Raw genomic sequence first — 27,488 nt, 5'->3', positions numbered from 1 at the left:
TCAACTTTTTTTAGCGATATAAATCATAGTGTAAAGTAATATAAATCAGCTCATACCAATAACGAAATTAATTCGGAAGAAAATCACGAAATCTATACGTGTTTTTCAGCTGTCGTTGGGGGGCAACACATCGTAAAATTGACGACCTCTCCATTTGCCCCCCAAATATTATTTTAGATTTATTTTGCTTGTTGGTTATACCTTATTCCTGAATATAAATGTATTGTAAATGTAAAAACAAAATACTTTTCTTTTTAAATCAAAAGAATAATAAGGAATAATGTAAAGAGTATCTGCCATAGGTCACAGGAATCTTATAATAATGGTTTAGTCATCTTGTATCAATAGCTTAGTATCTTAGCTTAACGGAGAACGTTGGTTATAGTGTTGCTATACAAAAAAAAGGAAAATCCTTATGTGAAAGTAACCAATATGGTTCTCCTTTACAGTGTAGCTTTCCATTGGGTCCTGGGAATAGTCTATTTTAGGGTTGAGTAACACCTGACCCTTCTTGGTCGACTTCCCTCCCCACTTCGGTTGCACCTAGAGACACTAGGGGTGTAACCGATAGTAGTTAATAAAGCTTAATGATATTTATTTTATTTTAGTTGCTCACTTGGCGGTTTCTGGAAAGATTTCAAAACATGACTATGGGTAAGTATTTTTTTGACGGTAATAAAGCTACTTTCAAGTCTGGCTGAAAAATATTGTATATCATCGAATTACAGACAATTTTCCACGAGTATTTTTTATCAGTACATGTCAGCCAGGACCTTAATCTCCTTGGGCCTAACAAAACTTGTTTTGATATTTAAATTTTTCATTTTAATATTCACGGAAAATGTAGGTAATACGATTAAAAATTATCATTTTTTGCCTGATGGACTGTAATTTCCATGGAAACTTTGTTTAAACGAATTGTAGGTTGAACAACGACGCTGATTCTTAGCCGACAAGCAAAAATGAAAAATAAGCCAAATCCTATAAAAATTTTCCAAAATTGACTTATTATATTTTAAGCTTTGTTGCCCAATGCCCAAGGAAAGCAAATTTTTTTTAGAGTTTTGCTTAATTTAATATCTGCACGTAACGAATAACAAGCTTTACTGAAATTTTTGAAAACTACACAAGTTAATAAAACACACATATATGCAGCTACTATAATTCTTACAATAGGCTGCACCACCAACCTCTAACCAGTATTTGACCAGTACTATCCGAGGTCTTTAGCTTCAGACAAAAAAACCTTACCACTTTCCATTATAGGGTATTTTTGGAAGATAAGCTATAATCTTATTTAAATTGAATGTTTACAAAAATAACAAACTTTGTATTTTAGAAAACGGAAAACCTTTACATAGAGTTTACTTAGATTGATTCCCTTTTAATCCTTATAATATTTTTCAAAAGAATTAAAAAACGAATGCGATAATTATCAACACTTATTTAAAGCTTTACTAGTGTATTCCTACAAAGTGCCTTAATAACCACTAAACATTCCCCCATTATTTTCGAAATACATTAAAAAAAAGGGGCAGGTTAGCTAAGGTTAGGATGTGACACCGCAGGGTTGGTGCCTCTAGTTTTTTTGTTTTTGAATATAGGGGAGGTGGGGGGTGTAACAGTGGCCAAAAGGCATTTTGTGAGAAATTTACAAATTTACAGTAATGTTATTTTAAAAATAGAATTTAATGTTTTAAAACACTTTTGAATTTTAAGATGCAACTATACGACAAAATCTTTATTTACGCAAATTAATATGCCATACATACAGGCGGACATGCTTGAGGTTTAGAGAACGAAATTTAAATTGTCATAAAAAGTATTATAATTGAAGAGGTTTTAATATTTTTTTAATGCTAAACTCAGTCTATAATTACAAAGTCTAGTATCCGGCCCCAACCATAAAAAGCGAAAAATGTTGCAATTTAAAATTCTCAAAATTGGCGGCGGAATCAAATTATCGCTGCCAAAATTGAATATAAATATTTTTCTTCCATCAAAAAGTGTTAAGACGAGATGGGAAAATTCAGAGAAATGCTTTTTAAACACGTAAAATGTTTTGTATAGAGCTTAGTTTTCAATTTTAGGTCTGTATAAATTTTTTTATGTTATGAGTGTAATTTTTTTGTAGCGAAACTATTCTATATGTGATTGTGTCTTTCAGTCTATCCTTTGTAATTCCCCAGGGATCTGAAGGGAAAGGACAATGGCCGATAAAATTGATGTATTGTCCATCCCCAACGATGATACACAAAATTACCCTTTTGTAGATTAGAATTAGTGGTTGAAGCGTTTGAACACTCAATGTATTAAATCAACCAATCAAAATTCAGTAAAAGTTGTTAAGCCAACGAATAAGAAAACGTTATTTAAAACTTTGGAACCAGTTTAATAAACAGCTCATTGCCCCCTTACTCTGGAAACTACTCTAAAAGTGAGTGTGCCCTACAGTCTATCCTTCTGTCTTCAGGGAGGGAGGGAACATTGGGATGTTTATTACACTAGTACCTAAAGTTTTATAATAACTTTTTCTTAATCGTTGGTTTAACAACTTTTGGGGGGTTTTATTTAATTTTGTTTGTTTGATTTATTAAGTTTCGACTACTAATTGTAATCTTCTGAATTAGGGGTAATTTTGTTGAGCATTAATCATTGGGTATATACATTAATTTATCGGTGATTGTCTTATCCCTTTAATTACCTAATTTAAACATTTTTAAAACACACTGGTACTTGTTATTTATGTTTTTTTTTATAAAATTGAATTTTAGAGGCCACCCTAGGTAAACATTTTATAATTTTATGACATTCATATATTTTGCTCGAAATGCCATATAAAAGAAAATATAGTTTAAAAATAAGCCATATTTATAAATTTTATTTCATCATAATAAAATTAATGGCTTCTTTTCAAACGTTAAAATAAAAATGTATAAAAATATAATTCTTAACTATGAACTGAAATGACCAAAAAGAATTATTCGTTTAAACTTTAAAAGGAATAATACTTTACTTTAAAATTTTGTTGTTTTGACAAATAAGCTCAAAATTTTAAAGCGAAACTACTTAACAAATTTATCAGTTGTATAGTTTTATTTTAAAAAGCAGTCTAAACTTTTTATTTATTTTACATTATATTTATTTAGGGATATTAAATTTTTTAAACATCAAAGTAAAGAAGTTAAAGTGAGATAAATTAAACACTAAATTATTTTTTAGCTCAAACTTTTTACTTAACTTTTGTAACAATTCTACTCTATATTGTACTAGCGGCTACGCCCCTAAAGGCCTCTAGTGGCATTTAAATGTTTTTTTTTATTTTATATATCTAATTTGAGAGATAATTTGTCTATGTTATCAGCTGTTAAACTCATCCTTCTACGCAGCGCGACTATGCTCGCGAGACTACGCTAGCAACATTATGCGGCGGAAATATTTATTTTTTTTTCGATTTTATTGTAATTTCTCTTGGGAGGGTGGTGATACCCTCCCCCAAAATAGTTAAAAACCTTCCCGGGACATAAGAGAATCTACCCTGTTATGGAGAACCCAATCGGTTCAGCTGTTAGCGAGATCCTTCGGTACAGACACACAAACAAACATCCTGTTACTTTAGTATAAGGATAATAGCCAATGCAAATATATCATACTAGCGGCTAGGCCCCTAGAGGCCTCTAGAGGCACTTGAGGAGGGGGTAGTCGAATTTGATAACCAAATTTCTTATTTTAGATTTTAAAAGAAAAATTTTAAAAAATATTTGGGGGGTGGAAATTTTTTTTTGGAGGGGGGGTGCTCCCCCCCCCCATTATTTTTAATTTAAGTTAAAAAACGTAAATTTTTTTTTTTTTTTTGGGGGGGGGGTATTTTTCATTTTTAGGGGAATTGGGGGTGTCCCACCCCCCAAGAAAATAGTTATTAACCTTCCCGGGACTTATGAGAAGCTACCCTGTTAAGGAGAACCCGATCGGTTCAGCAGTTAGCGAGATCCTTCGGTACAGACACACAGACAAACATCCTGTTACTTTAGTATAAGGATATATCTATGATAAAAAGTAGTCTGTCCGTCCGTCTAAAGCTTAAGATCTCGGTAACCACTGAACCCATTGGATTCTGCTCTTCAGGGAATATGTCCACTGGTCCTGAGGTGATTTTAGGCTATTTTCTTGGGGGGTGGGACACGAAAATTGGTGACCCATTCGGCTGGGATAATAGAAGATGTAATGATTCCCATACTCACATCATGTTTTTTTTAGACACGTACCTAATTTTTTAAAATTACCTTCTGATGCAAAGCCCCAAAGGCCAGGGGTGAAGCCGCTAGTTCTGTTATAGAGTGGTGTGTAGAGTTAATTACGTTGTTACTTTTTTCCGTGATACCCCCTTTGGCTGTATTCGGGAAGCGTAGTAGACCCTTTTTTCGTGGGGAGTGGGGGGGTTGCTAGATATCAAGGGGGGAGATAACCCCCTTCTGCACGACTCTGCTTTAAAGAAAGTTAGTCATAGAGTATATATGTACTCCTAACTAGTATGAAAATATCCATTAAAATAAATCACACAAAAATATGCTTGCTAAAAAATGTCTAATATGTGAAATGGAAGTTTTAGCTGCTGCATTCTAGATTTATAAAAATTTTGAAATCATCAACCAAGTTCTTACAATATAATTGTTGGAAATAAAAAAAAATAGTACCAATTTAAGACAAGTTTTTATAAGGATCATACAACTCTTTTATTCCCCTAGAATTTTTGTAAAAAGAAGCTTTTCTATAATTTTCTTTAGCTCTTTTCATTACTTTAGACATGTTAGAATTGTCCTAACAATTTCAAACTTTGCATGACGATTCCTATAACAGATGGGTACGATAACATTCTTTAATAATTATCCTATATTTTGCAACAAGCTTACTTACAATTTTGTTTTAACTTGCAAATTTATGTTCCGCTTAATCTATGGATTAATGTTCGTTTGTCCTACAGTTTCAGAGCTATGCTTTTATGAATGTTGTCATCCTTGTTATCTTCTTATTTATATTTCTCTTTATTCGTGGCACAGTATATTTATTAATATGGTATGTAATTACATTTCATGGAAAATTAATGATGTGTTTAGTAAAACATATTAATATTATTAGAGAATGTATTTATATGCAATTATTCATCTGACAAAAAAACTTTTTTCGGGTAAATTCTTTTATTTTCTTAGTCATCATTATCATTGCATTTTAGTTTAAATTAGAACATAGGCCACGCACAATGGTTCTCCAATCTTTCTGGGATTGGGCACGATTTTGGTATACCTACTTTTTTCTTAGCCTAGGGATCCACGTCAAGGCTTGATTGGTTAGCACTTTTAAGAGTTATAAATCTATCTCATTTAAAAATTACTGCTGCTTCATAACGAAATATATTTCAAAGTAAAAAATCTACATTATCAATCGCTTCTGTAATAGAAAACAACAACATAAATAAATCAATTTGTTAAAATATATCATAAAAGAAAAAGTTAACAGCTACTGAATAGATCTTTACTCCAAACAAAAAATAAGGAGAAGCGGCCAAACTAGCTCATTGGTTAGATCACCATTTCCTTTTCTTAGAGTGTGCCCCAACCATCTTCATTCTTTTCTAATTTTGTTAGTAGAGCTGCTCATTACTAGTTGTGTTCTGTAGAGGGGGGTGAATTCACCCTCCAAGGGACAATTTAGGGTATAAATTTAGGGAGTAAATGGGGGAGGTTGAGCTAGGGGCAATCACACCTGAATAATTTTAGGTGGGGTAGAGGGCTCATTACCTGATTACCTGATATGTAAAATTAAGGGCTTTGAACTATGGCGCTCTAAACTCCTAATTTTTTTTTAGTATTAACCCTTCTTATGGTGATACATATATATTTCTTATCTATAATATTAAATCAATTATTATATGCTTGAAAAATAAATATTTATATTATATTAATACTTGCATCATTAATAATTTGGGATAATATTCACAAAAAAATGGATATATAATCTAGTATCTAAAGGTATGTGTAAAATGGCCTAAAACCATCAATAAGTGAAAACAATTGGTTCAATAGTAATTGGAATCTTATGCTACTTACAAAAAAAAACTTACGCTTATATGTTTTACAAGCGGCTACGCCCCTAGAGGCATCTAGATGCACTTTTGGTGGAGAGGTTGGTGGTACCCTCACAAAAACAGAGAAAAAAATAGATAGTGATATCCTTCGGTACATACAGACAAATAGACATCCTGTTACTTTTTATAAGGATTATAGGGTAGATATGTATGATGTTGAGACAGTTATGAATACAGCCCCCTTTTTCTGTCAATATGTTATACATATCATTTATTAAGAAACAAATACATTATTATTAAATAAATATTACCTGTTTTTGCAATCATACTAATCTAAAAGTTTCTTTAAGTAGTTGACTATTAATGATTTCATTTGTCATTCAATGACATATTTGCGCTGAAATCTATTTAGGCAGCATATTGTGCCTATAAAAAGATGACGTCATTCAATACAAATGACCAATAATAAGCAAGTATACGTTTTAATTCACCAATGGTAAAATGTATACTAACCTATCATTGGTCATTTGTATTGTATAATGTCATTTTTATTAGGCACTATAAGCTGCTTCAAATCTGTCTCCAAATATAAGAATCTACAAAAGGCATATCTATTAAGCATATACAGGGTGCGCCACATAAAACCGGACTTTTTTAAAACGGCCATAGCGTCAAAACTACTTGACCAATCAGGATGTTTGACCCCACTATAAAAAGCTTAGGTAATGACCTTTTAGCACAAAAAAATCTTTGGACGAAGATGGGCTCGTACTCCAAGCTGGCCACGCTTATGTTCAACAAGGCAGATTTGAAATGCGCTGGTGGTATAATATTGATTCTCGACTAGGGCCCACTCAATCGGACCTCAGCCTATTTGTAGATGAGGTAGAGTTATGTAACTTGCTGGGGATACTGTTAGATACATAAGTAAGACACTAGAAAAGACTAGAGCTCTCTATCTAAAATAGCTTGGCTGTAGTACTCCAGCAAAGTGAAACGTGGCAGATTTAGAGAAGATAAAAACGTCAAAAATCGTAAAAATTTCTCGATTCTCGACGTTAGAGACCCATATGGAACTTAAAAACTCATATTAGACTATAAATTGCGCTGACAACCCTAGCTGAATCTTCATGCCATTTCGAAAAAGGTATAGAACGTCGTTCTAGCTCAACTGTGGCCCAAATGAGAGCCGCCGTGTTGAAGTGCAGCTTGAAAGTTGGGTGAATTTGGATCCTGCGGTTACTCACTTTCCTAAGGAAATGGGGCCTCCCAGCAGCCCGATCTTTATTCAATGGACTTTTGGGCCTGGAGCTACTTTGAAGTATGTACCAATAGACATGCCCATACAACAAAGACCTCTCTTATTGTCACTATCAAGGAGAACTTCGCCAATTTGGACAGGTTCATTTTGACCTGGGCCTGCCGGCGGTTGAGGGGGCGGGTGGAGGCGGTGATTGATCCTGGCGGCGATTTTATTGAATGATTTTATAGCTATATACCTAGTTAGCTTCCCAGTTTTTAAAATTCAATAAAATCTTTAAAATCAACGATTTTATGTTCATTTGTTCAAAAATTAGAAAAAGTCCGGTTTTATGTGGCGCACCCTGTATTTTCAATTTCTTCTTATTTTTGATTATTTTGAAATTTGAATATATGACCAATAAATCTTTAAATATATAAGATGTATAACCCAGAAAACTACCTGGGTGCAGCGTTAGGGACCTTTCATGTCTGCTAGGAAATTACTTTCTGCTCTTTTGAAGCGACTTGGCTGTGTTAATATTTGCGACGCTATTGGCTGTTATTTAGAGACCCAATTGAAAGTTGGCAACGGGACCACGTGATGGGGACAAAAAGTTATTTAAACCCTACCCCTTCTAATGTTTACTGTAATATATGAACACCTGATATTTAATATAACAGCTATGTATTATTGATATTGATAAATGTTTGATACTCTTTTGTTTACAATCATTAATTCAGGCCATAAGTCAATACAGATTAATAATCCAAGGATGATAACATCATCAAAAGCGAGGCTATACAAAATACCAAAAAAATACCAAAATAATATAACATTAAATAATTTTTTTTTTTTGGAAAAGTCAGAATAAACTCGATGTCATTTCTTTCATTTATAATTTGCAGTCAGTTTTTGTTTGTTTAAAGCAAATGATCTCTGAAATTAGTGGTTTGTTTTTCTTTGTACTTTTAATCCTTATAATGGTTCAAGGCTTTTTATGGCCATGTATCCCTTTACCAAACAATTATTCCCTTTGAGGCTAGAATTCTAGCTAAGCTTATTACAATTTTTCATTATGGGACTTGGTAACATAATTCAAATAAAATTAAGTCAGTTTAAGAATTTTATAATATAAAAAGATTCAGCTCAAATGCAGCAAGAATAACTTTTAAGATGTGTCTGTTTCAAAGATTCAAGAATGAAATTTATGAACAATATTTTTAGGTATGATTATTTTGACGAGGAATTCTATGGTTATGAAGAAATGCCAGTTGAAGAGGAGCTCACTCCACAATTTCAAACAAGTCCGTCCAAATTAAAGGTAAGGGATTGCCTCGACACCAACCAGGCGCGTTGTTTCATAAATATTAAGATTACCTAAGATTGCCTATTAAAAAATGACGTCATACAATACAAATGACCAAAAATATATGACCAGTATATATTTAAATTGACTAATGTTAGGCCAGTATGACATCATTTTTTCTAGGCACTATGAAAAACTTCAGTTTTTTTGGTAGACGTAGCTATTAAAGTATGTCATTACGTTCTTTCAAATTAGTATGGAGATGATTTTGTTAACACTATAATACAAAGTAGAATGATGTATCTCCGTCCATCCCTTAAGATCTCGGTAACCACAAAACCGATCGGATTCTACTCTTCAGAATATATACCTATTGGTCCTGTGGTGGTTTTAAGCTATTTTCTTGTGGGGTGGGAAACCCCGAAACCCCCAAAAAATGAAAATCCCCCACCCCAAAAAAATATTGTTTTTAGGCAGATAAATGGCAGCACCAGAAATTCTTATTTTTTTTAAATTACCTCTTGGGGCAAAGCCCCTAGAGGCTAGGGACGAAGCCGCTAGTTTCGTATAGAGGGAAACAGTAGGTGTTAAATTTACTTAACATCTTCATTTATTAACATAAAACAGAAAAAAATGAATGTCAGTTTGACCAATTGACAGTTTACAATCAGTTTCGGAGCCATAATGGAATAGTTATTTTTAGCATCGTATTATAGACAGCTTTCTTTGGTTGAAGGCCTAGTCCTACAAAACTTGTATTGATCTCAATTTTAATATGGAAAATTGTTTGTTATTCGATTATATTCATGTTTTTCATTATGGCTGAGAACCGGTTCTAATCCAGCTGATATTAATCGGTTTCGAATCCATACTGGAAAAGTGATTCTTGTTTAAAACAGATATTAAGTTAACTGTTTTCTATTAGAACGATCTATAATACAAAGTAGAACGATGTTTGTCTGTTTGTTTGTTTGTAGCGAAGGATCTTGCTAACCTGCTGAACCGATCGGGTTCTCCTTTACAGGGTAGCTTCTCATAGGTCCCGGTAAGGTTTATAAATATTTTCTTGGGGGGTGGGACACCCCTAACCCCCCCTTAAAAATGAAAATAACCCCCACCCAAAAAAAAAATTCTTTTTAAAACTGAAATTAAAATAGTTGGGTCGACTACCCCCCCCCCCCCATAAAGAATTTTTTTAAAATTTTTCTTTTAAATCTAAAATACGAAAAATTGGTTTGATCAAACCTCTTGGGGCAAAGCCCCTAGGGGCTAGGGGCGAAGCCGCTAGTATTTGCAAAAACGGTAATGACAAAAATAATGTCAGTTTGACCATTTTATCGTATTTGACGTTTTCAAAAAGAATATTATATGTTTTCTTGCTGATTTGTATGGTATCGTTAAAATTTCATCAATTTTGTGGTCTGTGGTCATTTTATGCCAAATGCGAAAAGTACATAGAACATTTCAGCGTTCTAATTCTGTTTAAAGTAAGCAAATTTCAAACATGATTAGGAAAGGGATTCGTATCCATATTATCATCTCTATAATTTATAAGGTCTTGCCTAATGACACAACTTGGCCGGAACTTGGTTATAAAATCATTTTTGCAAATTCATTTGTCTTCAGAAAACAATCTAAAATTTTACCAAGAAAAAAATGTTTTAAATTGTAAAATGAGAAAAGTTTGTAGTGATTATAATGAAACCTTCAATTTCAACAAACTCGAGAAATTGAAATATTGGTGTGTATACAAAATTACAAAAGTTTACACAAAATGAAATATGGATTAATACATCCTTAGGGGGCAAAAAGGACATACAATCATTGATAGAAACATACAAAATAAACTGTTAAATAAAAAATCAACTCTAAATCATATAGTAAAAAAACCTTTGCCTGGAAGTCCTTGCTGTGCCTTGTAATGATTTGCGAATTTTTTGCCTGGAAGGCATTTCCCCTGAGCTGATTCTTTAAATGTGTAGCTGTTGCCGTTGCCGCTGCTGTAGCCTTGGCTGTAGCTGTTGCTGTAGTCGTATATTTTTATTATAAATTTATTTTAAATTATCCCCTACAAGGTTAGGCAGGCAACATACTTAATACCACCGTGACGTTAGTTTTTTTTGTCTTTATCCTGTGCCTGTGAACCAATTTATACATTTTAGTACAAAACTAATAAGAATCCATTTATTATTATTTATAAAAAAAACCCTCAATTTCAATGGTTTTACAATAAAAATATCAAAAATAGCTGTCTTAGTGGCTATGCATAGCCAATTTGATTTAAAGATTACTATTAGGTTAGTGGCTGTACATCTGGCAACGGCAATGGCAATGGCTAAACATTAAAAGATCCAGCTCTGCTCTTGCTCTTATTTTTACGTCATGTATAAGCTTTTTGAACGTCAGAAGTTAAAACACTTTTTTAGATAGAGATTCAAACATTTTGACTCCCTGACAAAGAGCAAATGCGCGACGTGTTATGCCACAGTTGTGTGTAATTTTCTAAGATGTACTACACAGTAAACAAGGCTTAAAAATGTTTGAATTCACTTTGAATTAAAAAAAACAATTTAAAATTAAAAGATGTAATTAACATTTGTTTAAACATAAACAATCTTTAGGAAAGTCACAAGTAATGAAACTAAAAGTACATATTTTTATTTGCAGATTTATAAAAACACCATTTTGATATATACTCACTAAAAGTTTTTTTTTATTTCCTGGATGATTTTAAAAATTGAGCTGAAAAGTTAAATTAAATTTGAGAATTTTGTTTGTTGTAGGAGGGAACGAACAATGCACATAGAATGAGAATAGATATTAGTGGAGCAACTGTTCTTTATTTAAAGACAAATAACTACTTTATTGCATGATCTTTGGAGCAAAGTAGTCTAAAGTGTCCTAAATAAAACATGTAGCAGGAACGACAGCGTTAAATAGAAGAGAATTTTTTTTAATCATTAGGTCAAATTGGGAGAGAGAGAAAAGAAAAGAGAGGTTATAGATATTTAGATAGAAATATAAAAAGAGAGACAGACGGACAAGGACAGACAAACAGATAAAAAGACAAAATAAAAGCAAATCTTAAATTTAAGAGGCGGTTGTTGAAAACACATCCCTCTTATCTATAATACAAAGTAGCTTGATGTCTGTCCGTCCGTCCGTCTGAAGCTTAAGATCTCGGTAACCACTTTTTTTGTAGGAGATATCTTTATTTTAGATATTCTTATTTTTTTATCATCTCTGGTTGCAAAGCCCCTAGAGGCTAGGGGCGAAGCCGCTAGTTTTCTATATTACACCAAAGAAGATAAAGTATAGAATAGAATCCAGGTAGAAGATTCTGCCTGGCTAGCCTGAAGTAAAATTGGAACATTTGAAAGACCAAAACGGCTACAAGGCTGTTAGTAAATAACATGATTTAAGTAATTATTCAGAAAAAACATTCAAAATAAATTTCTTTTCCAATAACTTACTAAAAGCCATGTAGCCAAGAATCCAGCTTTCCTTCCCTATTCACAATGGATTAAAAATGAATTTAATGTGCATATTTAGCCTTAAAAAAAAATAATTATGTAAGAAAATTTACAAAAAATATTGGTCTAATATTTATATTATAAAACTAGGTTGCGCTCTTGTGTTTGTTTTTAAACAGCTGATTTATACATGATAGCAACTACAGCCATACATTAACTTGTGGAAGGGGGGGAGGTGGGAGGAAGGGGCTGTACACATTTAGCTGACTCTTAAAATTACAAATGTGGTCAATTGAACTTACCAAAATTAAAACAACATAATGTACAAGTGACCCATCATTTTTGACTAAACTGACAAAGCAGGAAATGCTGTCTCCACTTCAATAAGAGGTGTGTATTAGAGGACTGTCTCAGTCAATCATTTATTAACAAAGGGATAAATATTACCTTCCGATTAGATTTTTACAAGAACTGTATAAATGCAAGTGCGTTACACCACTTCACAAAATTTTAAAGCATGAAGTTTTAACAAATATCTAACAGTATAAAATAGATTTTGATACAAATTAAACTCTTCTAATTTTGTCCAACTAGTCATTGTGATTAGTACTTTAGCATTATTGTTTTTACTGCGCAGGTCATAGATTCCTTCAAATTTCCCAGAAATATTTAGGGTTTTCATTTCTATTCCTCCTTATTCTATGTATTACACCTCCATACATCCTCTCGTTTTTGGTTTAATTTGAGTTTAAAAAGCGTGAAGGGGCTTGGAAACACCCGCTACATCCTGGTTTGGAAACAACCTAATTAATATTCAAATTCCAAAAGTATTAAGCCAACACATTAGAAATCATGTATTTTTAAATCTTTGTGTATCAGAATAATTCCAGTCCAATTGTCCAATTCTGATCTAACTTGATTTTTAACTTAATTGTAATGTGGTGCAAGTCAAATGACAGAAGTCAAATATAGAACAGCGACACTTTACTAAATCTAATTTTAACTTATAGGACTAATGGTATTTTTGGTAGACGTGTGTGCTTTTAGTGGATATATTTTATAGGGATAAAACATAAGTTTCACGTCATTTCTATTAATTCAGCCGATTAAAAAACAAAAATGTTCCTTTCAAATACCCTCCCTTATTTTCAAATAAATTAAAAATTGGGGTGAGGGGGAGTATTGAAAAATACAACCTTTTCAAAATTAAGGAAGGTTGGGGGAGGGGGAAGATTTTTGTGCTTGTTTGCCGGTCATACCACATATTTTCATAGGTTTATGGATTTTATCTTTCATCTTTATTGTTTTTACACCTAAAATCTGCTCTAAAATTCACTTTGTCAATTGGTGAAGATGACTAAAGTCCCTCCACAGATTATGACGTCATACGATAGTATAGCCAATGTAAGGCCTGTTTTCACTGTAATTGACCAATGGTAAAATTTATGCTATCCTCTCATTGGTTATTCTATCGTATGACGCCATAATCTGTGCAGGGACTTTAATCATCTTTGTCCACTTTGTTACTTGCTAATAAATGTCAGTTATGAGCCTGAGATTAAATCTTAGTAACTCAGTATCCTTTTACTTATTATATATATTATTAGTTTGCATTCTAAATGTGCATTTGTCAATACAACTTTTTCTGCAATACATTCTATTGTTGGCGGGCCTTCACTTCCCCACAAGTATCATCATAACATTAAAGTAAAAAATATATGTAACTCTGCCCAAAGGGTGGGGACCCTGTCCCGATTTTGTATTGGGTCTTTATTTATTAAATCAGCTAGTAGCGTAAAAATAAACACAGCCGGGTCCCTGCGAAAGAATAAAAAGTAATTTGCTGGAAGACGAAGAGGGTCTTCAAACTTGGGGAACGTAGTCTGGATTATACATCTATAATATACATTTATTATTGAAACTTTATAAAATCAACAGCGGCTATGCCCCTAGAGGGCCACTTGAGGAAAGGAAAGATGGACGGAAGACATCCCAATACTTTGATTTTAGATTTAGATAGGAAAAGTTCTAAAATAATTTATTTGCTCTTCTGTATTTTTACGATTATAAAACACTTTGCTGATGTTATGATATGTGGGTGTGGATGTACACCCTCCTTTGTCCAGTTAAAAAGTAACACATAAAGACATAAGGATTAAAAAGAAGGACAATTTTAAAATAATTTTATCAATTGGATAAAGTTTTTATATAGATCTATATTTATATTTTTTAGCAAGTTTAAAAGTTCTTGACATTTCTTATTCATAATTTATTACCATCATACAATCCCCCTTTTTCAAATTTAGCCTCTATTATTGCGTCTAGAATTTAATTAAACTAGCCTAAAAAGCATCTGAAAACTTTTGTATCCCTACAAATACGTCGTTTTATACTATTTACTTAACCCAAAAGATTTATTCTGAAAGTAAAATTTTTAGATAAAAATTACTTACAAGCCCAATCCGTGTTCTTGGTAAATAAAACCTTTTAAAGATTTGGGTCAAACAATCAAGGATAGAGACTTATTTCAAAACCAAGTTCAATGGTTAATGTTGGTTTTACTTAGTTTCATACATATTGACTTAACTTTTAATTTTATTTTGTCCATTAAGATCTCAAAAAACCACTGAACCGATAGACCTATCACAAATCATATTGTTAGTGCATATTTTATGTTAGAGGATATAAATGTTAGAAAAAAGCCCTTCATACTAGTTTTCTTTCTAAAATAAAATTTTTTCTACATTTTTATTAGGTTGTCCGTAATGGTTAGCTCATACTGTTAATTTTGAAATGTTACAATTCTACTTTCGATATTAAACTTAGCACAAACCATCTAATTTGATGAGCTACGCTTTCATGGATGTTTTCATCCTTGTTTCTTTTTCTTTTAAGTCATCATCCCTCACTCTTTCATTTGGTTAGTCAACTTGTAACACATATCAGACCATAAAGGCCTTGAATACTCTCACTTTAGAGGCGCCTATTTATTATAAATATAGAGTCTCCATGGGCCAAGATCCAGAGGTACCCTAGCTCAAGTGTCCTCTAACTCTCTGCGCTTGCATTTTTGAGATAGGCGCTTACCAAGCTAGTATATTTTAATCAGATATCTTAATTAGAGGGTAGTCAAGACTAGAATTCGCAATCTCAATCCTAGCTCCCATGATGGCACTCTAAAGTCAAATCGAAGATAGGGTGCAGTGATATCAAACCAACTATAGCCATGAGTCTTAATTCTTTAAAATTTGTTTAGGTGAGCCTTGGAGGTACAGCAAGATTGGTCTGTGAAGTTAAAGATTTGGGACCTAACACTATTTCTTGGAGGTAAGTCAATATGGTTATAATGGTTAGGTAGGTTATAAATAAAGCCTTGCCAGGTGTTATGCAATAAGACTTGGGGTAAATCAACCTTTTACAAATATAGAAACATGAACCTTATCTAAATATCGTAATCTCTCTTTTCAAATCCTTTAAACGGGAATTAATTTGAGCCCTTGTGATAAGTTTTAAAAAAAACAGCAAAAACTGAATATGCCACCTGGATACGAATGTTTTAGGAAGTTTTTGTTATAAATCTGTTTAAAACCAATTATTTTAATTTCAATACCTCTGTTTATAGTGAAATTGTCGTGTCAATTGATAATTCTAATGGTTTATGTCAACAATATGTAAGGAGGGTGGGGACATTGGTATGTAAAATATGTATTCCTATTCTAAGGCTTAAAATCTTTGAGGGCTATTGTAAGCTCTTGTTTGGGTTATAATACAAATTATCAGTGTCAAAACTTTTTCCCATATGATCTTAATATAAAAAGGGAAAATTTTGTTTATCATACTTGAGGGTTTACATCAATTTATACATACTTACAATGCTATTCTTATTTTGACACAACTATAGTTTTATCCCTATTACAAAGTATAATTACCTCTGTCTGTTTTTACTGAAGGATCTCGCTAATCACTGGAACAATATTGTTATCCTTTTTTTGTAGCTTCTCATAGGTCCTGGGAATGTTTGTTTATAGCTATTTTACTCTCTATTTTGATTTGATTTGATTGTTGAAGAAAATGTAAAAGTGCATTTTTATATAATGTATTTTTATTATAAAGTAAAGTAAAGGTCCGGTACATTGTACATGCAGAGTTAAAAGATTGATATATATCCCGGATAAAACTAATCCTTTTAGAGACTGGGCTAAAAACAAGGATGGCAACATTCATAATAGCCAAGCTCTAAAATCAAAAGGTAGCACGGACGTACATTAACACTTGTAGAGTGTCAAAATAATAATATAAATTCAAAGGTATAAACATAATAGTGTATAAACTTGTTGCAAAATTGAGAAAATACTTAATTATACCGTGTTGTACTTGGAATTATTGATAATAGATTTTATTGTTATTAGGATAATAATGTCATACAAAAGAAAGCTAAAAATGACCAAGTTTTAAATGGACGTAAGCACTTTCCGATTACTAGTATAGAGTTGATACGGTAAATCGTACCCGACTGTTATATGAATCATCATCCAAATCTTTGCTTTTTAAAAGACAAGTACTCCCACATTCAAAGTAAAAATAAACAATTCAAATTTATTGACTCAAAGAAACTGATTACAAATTTAATTAATCTATTCTTTCTAATAAAACTGAGTAAAAAACTATCATAAATTAAAACATAAACTTAGTTTTAAAATAATTTCATCTTTAGCTAAAGCTTTATAGAACAAGACTTGCAGGTTTTAAAATTTGATGTTTACAAAATATTTACTTGCTTCAAAAAGAGGATTTATAAAAATGATGAATCTAAAAATATTTATCAAAACATGAAATTTGGATAAACAACTAAAATTTTGATAAAGGATTAAATAAAAATATTATAAATTTAATATTTTTGAAAAAAGGATTTGAATTGAAAAGAAAAAAAACAAGGATGACAATATCCATAATTAGCAAAGCAGAATAATTTGATGGTGGGACAAACGGACAAAGTGAATTATAGAGTGTATGTTCTATAGCAATAAAGAAAGGTAGGGAAAAAAGAGGAATACAAAATAAAATCATAAAACTTGTACTTATCTTATTCAGAAGGTTTTTGTAGCATTACCGATAGACTGACATACCAAGTAAGTTGTTTAGTGGCTCCCTTTTTGGTAATAGCTAAAAAATCGTTGTCTCTCTTAAATAGCATTAAATGAAATCATATCACCCCCTTAGCGTTACGGTCTGAATGAGTTATATAAAAACTTCGTTAAAAAAAATATGTTAAGAATGGTTTATGAAGAAACCTGGGGGTATAGTTCCTTTCGTGACAACGCCTCTTAAGGCGCGTTTCATCGTATTTTCACAGTAACTTTTCCCCTATTTCTAGCCCCTGCGGGGGGCTCCAACCCTGCGGGCAATCAACTAACCTAACTTAACCTTACCTAACCTAAAATAACCTTTCAAAAGCTATTCTGATAATACGATGAAACGCCTTAAGAGGCGTTGTCACGATAGGACTATACCCAAAACGGGATATAATATAACAGAGAGAGAGGGAGAGAAAGAAAGAAAAAGAAGAAAATTAAGAAACAAAGAGATTAGCACGAATGTTTTGGACCAAAATAAGGGTTAAAATAAAATGAAGGGCAAATTGCAAAATTCAGGTGTTGATTTTCTCAAATGTGCAGTTTCAAAACAACAAATAAACAAATGCTTTTTAATTCACCTTTTCATCATTTACTGGATTTTTATATGAACCCTTTTGAAATACATATTTTCTAATATAAGGTATTAAGGTTCTCTGTCTGAAGCTAAAGATCTCAGTTATAGCTGGTCTAATTAAGTTGTGCTTTTCTGAGAACCTTTATAAAATTATTTGGGTGGTTTTAGGCTATTTTATTGACCTTCTATACAGTCCTCTAGAAGCTATTATAATATAATAAGAGTGTCTACCTTTTAGAAGCACTATATATAGTCTTTTTCTATCTCCAACAAATATTTGGTAGTATTTAAAACACGCTGTTTTCCCTAGGTTACAATTTTGCCCAACCTAGAGGTATATTACACCTAATACTATAGATCACGGATAAAGGATAGGGCCAACATAATAAGAATCATCAGTCTTATGTTTTTTGGTTCAATTAATATATAACTTTACTAGCTGGGACTTTGTAATACTTTTTTTATAATTGATTAGTTAAAATACATCCCCAAAGATAATATAAAAAATTACCCCTTCAGAAGATTAAATTATTTGTTGAAAATTTCTAACACTGCTAGTTTGAACAAACCAATCCAACAATTGCCCAAAGTTTTTAAAGTCAAAACCTGAAACTAGGTATCGACCTTCGCCTCTAGAGGTTTTGTCTCAGGACAATCTAGGTTAGAACTGGTTCTCCTCAGCAATGCTAAAATATCATGTACAGCATCGCATACATACAATTTTTCACGATTGTTAAAATAAAAGTCATGAAATTAATATCTGTTATGTTAGACCGGGATTTCGGCCTCTCAGGGCTTACCAAACTGGTATGATTTTTAATTTTTACATCCGCGATTATATGCTTTTAATACGATGCGATACATAACTATTACATTCTCTTAATTCCTGGCTTTAATCCTACTCTGTCCTTGAAATAAACTAATTTGCATTACTAGTTCTATAAGGAGCAAAGTTCATAGACAAATAAAGCATTATGTGCATTTATTAACATTTTTTAAGCATTAAGAAAGTAGAACATTTCTTATGAGCAAAGCTTTTAATGTTTTAAGGGTTTATCACTCGCATCTGAAGAGATAATACAATGACCAATAAGCTGATGTACATTCCCAATGATGATACACAAAAATACCTTTTCTGTAGACAACTATTAGTGGTTGAAACATTTGGACGCTCAAATTAATGAACCAATCAATATAAGTTCAATAAAAGTCTCGAACGTTTTTAAGCCAACGATTAAGAAGACGTTATTATAAAACTTTAGGGAATAGTGTAATAAACAGTCCAAGATCCCCTACCTCCCTGATATGTAACACTATTCTAATAATACATTGTTTCCCCAGGAAAGTTGATGGCAATGAGTCAAGTGAATCAGTTTTTGTGGCTGTTGGCCCTACTCTACTTACTACAGATCCTAGGTTTCAGGTAGTAAAGAAGATCACAGGATAGATAGATAGCTCAGCCTTTGGATAATTTGATATAGATAGATAGATACTCAATGATATACAAATGGAAGATAGCAATTTGATCAGTATTTGAGGTCGTCTGACCCAATACTACTTTCTACATATCCTAGGTTCCAGGCATTAAAGATAGATAATTAGATAGATATATAAATGGATAGATATATAGCTTGATATATAGATGGATAGATAATGTTACAGCATAGCAATTGAAAAGTTTTTTTGTAACTGTTGGACCACTCTACTTACTACAAATCCTAGGTTTCAGGTAGTAAAGGTAGATAATTAGATAGATATATATACAGCGTATGAAACATACAGCAATAAATGGATTAAATGATAAAAATTTGATTAGTTTTTGTGGCGAACCCCACTACAGATCCTAAGGTTAAGGTAGTAAAGGTAGATAAAATTATAATTATTTGTAATTTCAATTCTTTAAAAAATTCCACAAATTTTTTTTTGGAAAAAATCTGCAAATGCTATTGTTATGTCAGCATTAAACGATAATTGTAACTGAAGATAAACATATCTAAATTTATATTGATAGATGGATTGATATAATGATACAAGATAGTAATTTAATCAGTTTTTGTGGCTGTTGGCCCCTAACTTCTTACTACAGATCCTGGGTTTCAGGTAGTAAAGATAGATAATAGGATATATAGATAAACAGCATTTGGATGTCTTGAAATATAGATTGATAGATAGTCTTTAAGCTATCAGATTACACAATAAATTGAGGGGATTGTAAGGTGATGTAAGCTTTAGGGAGGAGTAATAAAAGGAGGATTAAAACATTTTCTTGGGGTGTTAACATAGGGTATAAAATATACATTCTGTGGGGTGTAAAACAGAAATGCCTATGCGCTAAGAAAATAAATAGTTTTCAGAGATTTACAATATAATTTAGGTTAGCCTGAGTGACCACGGATCTACTCTACAAATAATTCTTGTCCAACAGAAAGACGAAGGAGATTACCAATGTCAGGTTAGTCCATAGTTTGATAGATAGAAATATAGATAGATGGATGGATAGACATATAGATAGATGGATAGATAGATAGGTTAAGCTGTTAAAAATGATTAAATATAAACAGGCATAAGGATGAATTAATGGTAAAATAGATGGATAAATAGTCAGGGAGGAGGGACATTGACTGTTTATAAAACATATCCCTAAGTTAATAATAAAGATGTAGTATTCGTTGGACTAAATATTTTGGGACTTTTATTGAGTTTTGATTGGTTGGTTCATTAAGCTATGTGTTCAAACGTTTCAAACAATAATTCTGGTCTACAAAAGGAATAATTTTGTGTATCATCATTAGATAGGTGAATTGATAGATTAATATACAAATTGATAAATAGAACACTTATTAAATACAGTAAGAGAAGTATACTTGTAAAAAGTGTACAGACACACAGTTAGATAGTAGAGTAGTTTTGCTACAAAATCTCAATGCCAACTACTAAATAGCCCTTTAATTTTGATACTTTTATTTTATGAAAAATGAATTGAATTTGATGGTCCATGTTTCCTTTTCTCAAATTATGAAACATTACTGAGAGCTTTATGAGTGTAATTTTGCAATAGAAATTAAATTATTTCAACAATTTTTCAACTTTTATTGTTTTTATCATTCGTAAGTAATTTTCTCAGAGAGAGGGGACAATAGGCTATTTATTACACTAGTCCCAAAAGTTTTGTATTTAAATTTTCTTATTCGATGGCTTTGGGGACTTTCAATGGATTTTGATTGTTTGGTTTATTAAGTTAAGCGTCCAAACGTTTCAACAAATAATTATAATCTACAGAAGAAATAATTTTGTGTATTACCATTTGGGATGTACATAAATTTATCGGCCATTGTCTTATCCATTTAGATCCCTGACCTTAAAGCGCATCTATTCTTAAATTTAATGTATAACTCTTGTTCATTTAAGACAGGTTTATTTAAGATAAAATGAATATATATGTGTGCGTTTGTCAGCTAACCACCTGGACCAATTGAGTTTTATGTTTAGAGAAGCTTTACAAAAGTGTTTATAACTTTAAAAAGAGGCTAGTTTAAACCGAAAAAATATAAATCTCTCCATTTGTTTGTCTTTTATTATTGCAGCCTCTATAGTAAGATATAAGTTAGATAATAATATATTTTGAAATCGTATTGTACAATTTGTGATATGCATTTATTATTCAAGAACAAGGATCAAAACATCCATGAAACAAAGGTCGATAAATTGGTGTACAATTACATCCCCAACAATAATCACTAAATATCCCATCTTTAGATTACCATTAATGGTTGAAACTCAACTTGTTAATCTACCAATCAATTTGAATAAAAGTACCTAAAGTTGATGAGCCAACGCGTAATAAAACATTATTATAAAACTTTGGGAACTAGTGTAATAAACAGCCCAATGTCCCCTCCCTCCCTGATAAAATGTAGGGTCATAATCAGGGAGTACTATGTAAGATTTTAATGTAAGATTAAATGTAGAAAGAGACGTGTAGACATGCTGGTTATGCTACGCTTTTAAGTTAATTTCTAATTGTTACAGGCATCACCACACAATATAATAACATCCCTAAAATTTAGATAAAAGTAGGGTTCTATTCAGAGAGTAGGTTTGCATTAAACAATTGAGAAATAATCAGGGTGGGAGAAGACATTGGGCTGTTTATTACACTAGCCCCAAATTTTAAAAATTAGATTTTCTTATTCGTGCCTTAACAACTTTGGGACTCTTGCAATTTTGATTAGTTAGTTCATTAAGTTGAGTGTCTTAATGTTCCAACCCCTAAATGTAATCTATCAAAGAGGTAATTTTGTGTATCATCATTGGGGATGTACATCAATTTATCGGCCATTTTCTTATCCCTGGAATTACTAATATACCAAGTTAATTATCAATTATTGTTGAACTTGATTGTTGAAAACCAACTTTACATATGTGTATAATGTATATGAAGATATTTTAATTAGTAGTGCTTCTTAAGGGATAAGACAATGGACCCAGCTCATACCAATAACGAAATTAATTCGGAAAAAAATCACGAAACCTATTAGTGTTTTTCAGCTGTCGTTGGGGGGCAACACATCGTAAAATTGACGACCTCTCCATTTGCCCCCCCAAATATTATTTTAGATTTAATTAACCCTTGTTGGTTATACCTTATTCCTGCAATGGACCATAAAATGATGTAAAACCCCAAAGATGATATATGATTCATGAAATTTCCATTTTTGTAAATTAAAAACTATTGGAAAAAAACATTCGGACTCTTAACTTAATGAAACACACAATAAAAATTAAATAAAAGTCCTTAAAGTTGTTAAGCCAACGAATAAGAAAATGTTTTTATATTTAAACTTTGGGGACTAGTGTAATATTCAGCCCCTACCCCCTGATAATTAGTGCTTACAGGGAAAAGGGAATGATATTCTGACAAACAATTCTAAAGGAAAATTTCCCAACAACCCCCTTCCCCTTTTCCTCCCCTTCTTACCCACCCTTCTTCAGTTACATAAAAAAACAAAATATTCCCCCACCATACTTTCAAAGGTTTCGTGATTTTTTGTAGAATTGATTGTTAGAATAGCTAGGCCTGACACAATGGGGTATTTATCAGAAATCTTAAACAATAAACAATAAACGATGAATAGATTAATCCCCAATTAATCAGCTTTACAATAATCTAATGTCAAAATGCTTAGATATCTATAAAGAAGAATGATGTCTGTTCATCTGTCGGTATATTGTTGGTTGGGTTTGTGCTTTTTAGGAAATAATTGTAATAGGGATGTCAATTTCTACGCACCCCCCCCCCCCCCCCACCTCATTTTTTTAAAGCGAAGACTCAAAACAAAAGACATTCTAATTTATAAAAGCTACGAACAATAATAAAAATATAATTGAATTTTTTGGGGGGAGAGACATTAAAATAAAAATATTGAAATTAAAATGTATGTTTTCTTTACATTGAAATGCAGCCTTCAATTTAAATTAACATTATTGGTTGGATTTTCACAAAGAATTTTTCATAAATTTTAGTTTGATCTTAGATGTAGTTTTTATGCTTCGTTTTTAATGTTGCTATGTGTTTTTAATGGTCTAAACTTCGTGATATGATGACAATATCTCCAAAATATATTACCTTACTTATTACTTTCATGAATAATACCTACTTTTTTTAGAAAATATCTATTTTCACTGTATAACTTGTTAATGTATTACAAAATATTGTTAGATCTTCCTGCTACTCTTATTTACATGTGCGTAGAATATATGTAGCTGTGCGTTAAGATTTCGAGTAATGTTTTTTAGTCAATTCTTCTGATCCCTAGCCACTTTTCTAGATTTAGATGCTAGGGGAGAACCCACGAATCCTATTCTATAAAGTAGTAAGGTTTTGTGTCTGAGGCTTAAAATTTAACTTTTTTAGGGAAGTTTCTTAATGGTCCCGGGATAGTATTAGACTATTTTTTTTTAAGGTTTAAGCATTTGGGTGGTTTTAGGTTATTTTTCTTCCTCCTTCTCACCCCCTTTATAGTACATATATTCTAGAAGCTTGGGGCAAAACAAAATTGATTAATTCCGTCCAGATATTCCATGGATCTTATACTACAGAGCTGGATCTTTAAATCATTTTAGTGGTGAGCCAGATCGGGGTGAGCCGAATTTCAGCCAATCACAGCGTGGAAAGTTGGCTCACCCCGATCTGGCTCACCACTAAAATGATTTAAAGATCCAGCTCAGATAAACAATATAGAATATTTTCTTTAACATTATTTAATTTCAGGTGTTTTCTCATCCTCCTGTGTACCTCACCCATTCTCTTTCAATTAAAAGTAAGTTCCAGTTTTTTTCTATACATGTAAGAATTGTCCGATCATTTTGAAACTTTATGTAAAAAGCTACTTTATGTTTAATTATATAGAAACGCACTTTTATGATATTTAAACACGTTGAAAACTCAGATTTATAGTTTAGATTTGATTTATATTCTATTATCTAAAATAATACGACTTTTTTGTTGTGTAGCGAAGGATCTCGCTAACCGCGTCCATGGAAGGTTATTAACTCTTTTTGAGGTGAATACAATCACCCTTCGTAGAAAATATCTTCTAAAAAATTACCCCCCCCCCCAAAAAAAAATTTTGACTTTTTTAAATATTGAAAATGGGGAGCGATGTCCATTTCTTCTCCCCGCACTTTAAGCGCCTCTAGAGGCTTCTAGGGGCGTATCCATTAGTATAATTAGTATAATTATATATTGCATAATGGATTTTCCCATTCAAAATCAACAAATAAAACTCAATATAAATATAACACAATAGTCAAAAAATTTACAAATAAAAACTTTAATTTCAAATTATTATCCTTGTTTAAATTTAGCTATTTTTTTTTCTAAAATGAGGTCAACTACCCGTCATTAAACTAATCGAGGCTTTATCATATTCTTTAGACTTTATGAATTTAATGATCGATATTGGCTACTAATTATTCGAACAGGTTTTTTACCTTGCTTTCCTTTAAAGCTGCTTGCAGCCAAATAGTAAAAAAACTTGAATATTCATATTGGGCGTGAGTGGCAAAAATATTAAAGTCTTATTGGTTAGTTCTGGTTTATCGCTGATAAAGTGGGGACAAATGGCTTTTTATTATACTAGTCCCCAAAGTTTTATAATAACAATTTCTTATTCGTTGGCTTAACAACTTTGGGGACTTTAGTTAATTATGATTTGTTGGCTCCCTAAGTTGAGTGTTCCAATAATTCAACCACAAGTTTTAGTCTGCAGAATGGGTAATTTCGTGTATCATCACTGTGGATGTACATCAATTTATACGCCATTTTCTTATCCCTTTAAATCCCTGCTTGATAAGCCTTTAGTCTATCAGTTTTTCCTCATTTTAAACCCAATTTCAAATGTTTATTGCCCAATATTGATCATGAAAATTTTTGAAGCAGTCTGTTGAAAGTTTTAATTACCATCATCAACTCATACTTTACCAACTAATTACAACTATTTAAAACTGAACAACTTTATAGTTGAACTAGTGTGGAACTGCGCCCGTAGCCTCAAGAGTTTTTTTTGCGCCAAAAAGTGGTACCCCCCATAATATATATCATGTGTATTTTTTTTCTTGACAATAAAATCATTAATTTGTTTTGGCATTTAGTTATTTCCATCAAAGTGCCTACTGACCTTCACTCCTTTTATGTATATTAAAGATAAGCTTTTTCTCTAGATTAAATCCCTCTGGGCATAAGTCGATAAGGTTACAAAGTTCCCAATATAAAACTTACCTAATCTGACCTAAACTAATAAACAAACGCCCCCTGCAGGGGCTAGAAATGGTGGAAAAGTTACTGTGAAAATACTACGAAACACCTCTTAAGAGGCGTTGCTACGAAAGAGACTATACTCCATTTTTTTGTTCTTCTTAATCAAAAATTACATAAGAGCAAAGTAAACCTTTGTTTGAAAGAGGTATGCAGTAAAGACGAAGTCAACGAGAAGGAAGAAGCACCATACTTCTATAAGTTGACTTCCATACAATAAAGTGTCTCAAAAATCAGCCATGTGACGTCATAAAAATGAGGGATTACCCATCCCTTTTTTAAGGGGATTTCTTACCCACTTCTCCTATCATTTCCCTCATTTTTATGACGTCAAATGGCTGATTTTGAGTCACTTTTAAAAAGCTCCTTTTTATGATTAATAATTTAAGGGTAAATATTAACATGATTGAATCCCTTGGAAAACGGAATTATTTAAATAGATTCAGTATGCATTAAAAATTTATAAGACATTTACCTTCATTGTTTCAAGTGGCACGACTTACTCCTATGGCTGACAGTAAAAACTTCAATAGAAGGGTCGTGTAATCAAAGGATTGGTTGACCGTAACATAGCGTCTTGGTTTAAATACACCAAAATATAGCATTTTCTTACCTACGTAAAGATAGAATATAAAACGAAATATTGGCTATTTTAATCAAACAAATATAAGTTGTTTTATAGAACCACCTTCTAAGTCAACATATTTGAAAACTTTGCCTGCAATTTTAATATAAAATAAATTGATTCTCTAGTATTATACATCTGAGTTTTATATTAAAATATTCATCCATAGATACTTTATATTGATTCTTAGATATTGGGAAAAAAACTTTTTAAAATAAATGCAGTTTGCTTGAATACCAAATTTTATTAGAAGCTTGTTGCATGGAATTTTTCAATATATTTTTGACAGCGAAGCTTTCCTTTAATTAGGGTCCTTCTGTCCGTCAGTAAGGAATATCTTTTGTCAGTAATTAGGGCATATTAGAATTGATTTCAAAGTTTGCATAATGATTCCTATTACAGTTATGTACAAATTAAGAAGTGTTAATCTGATTTCTGGAATACTGATTCCTATGACAACAAAGTACAATGTATATAAGCGAAGAATCTCTATAATCCTTCAACAGTATCCTTTAGTTAAGCTTTTTTTTCAACTAATGCACTTACAATTTTTTTAAAGACTTTTTATAGTCTGCTTCTTCCGTTATGACACTCAAACAATTTTTAATGTGCGTTTGTCCTTTGTCATTTAATAGCTTTGCTTTTATGTATGTATGTGGTTATCTTTGTTTTTACATATTTCTGTAACAAGAATGGCAATACTTGGGGGAGCTAAGTCTTAACCTATAAATATGAACAAATATTTATTTTCATATAAAATAAGAATAGTTAAAATAAAATTAGGATTTTGATAATATGTATTTTAAATATATTTTAGTAATTTGGTAAGATAAAATGCTTTGTTTAAGTCAAAAAAATATTTTTGCTCTTTACCTGGATGACCCTTCCAAGTTTCCTGGCATCCTGTGCCTGCCAGGATGGAGATATTCGAAATTTCAACTCTCATTTATATGTCATACCCATACTTAAAAAGTCACGCAGTTTTTGGCTCATTATCTTTCACACACAGAAAATGAGATAGTGTGGTATTCGGCAACCGTGAGCCATGCCTATGGCACCCCTGACCGGGGTTCGGTGGAGGGTCAATGGCCCTCCCCCGAGTCCTGGGGAAGGGGTCTGTCGACCCCCTCCCTATGCCTAAAATTAATGATTGAATCTGCCAAGTTTTATTATGGTTAACTGTATTGTTAATTCCCCCCACCCTTTCCAGGGATGGGGGATCATTATTGCCCAA

The 27,488-nt window shown here is 32.0% G+C and overlaps 1 protein-coding gene across 1 annotated transcript in view; it reads left to right on the top strand.

The window, feature by feature from the left end:
- The window catches only part of LOC145323943 (lachesin-like), a 93,207-nt gene that overhangs the window by 2,368 nt on the left and 63,351 nt on the right, over nt 1-27,488 (top strand). The window contains exons 2-7 of the mRNA XM_080166555.1: nt 609-654; nt 8,550-8,646; nt 15,361-15,431; nt 19,155-19,236; nt 20,188-20,265; nt 24,085-24,133. Of these exons, the coding sequence (XP_080022681.1) occupies nt 609-654; nt 8,550-8,646; nt 15,361-15,431; nt 19,155-19,236; nt 20,188-20,265; nt 24,085-24,133 (423 nt within the window). The remainder of the gene's footprint in view (nt 1-608; nt 655-8,549; nt 8,647-15,360; nt 15,432-19,154; nt 19,237-20,187; nt 20,266-24,084; nt 24,134-27,488) is intronic.

This window comes from Acartia tonsa, chromosome 7, assembly GCF_053477335.1.
Source record: "Acartia tonsa isolate MP-2025a chromosome 7, ASM5347733v1, whole genome shotgun sequence".
In the NCBI taxonomy this organism is placed as follows: domain Eukaryota; kingdom Metazoa; phylum Arthropoda; class Copepoda; order Calanoida; family Acartiidae; genus Acartia; species Acartia tonsa.
This window is presented reverse-complemented; position numbering and strand designations above follow the sequence as displayed.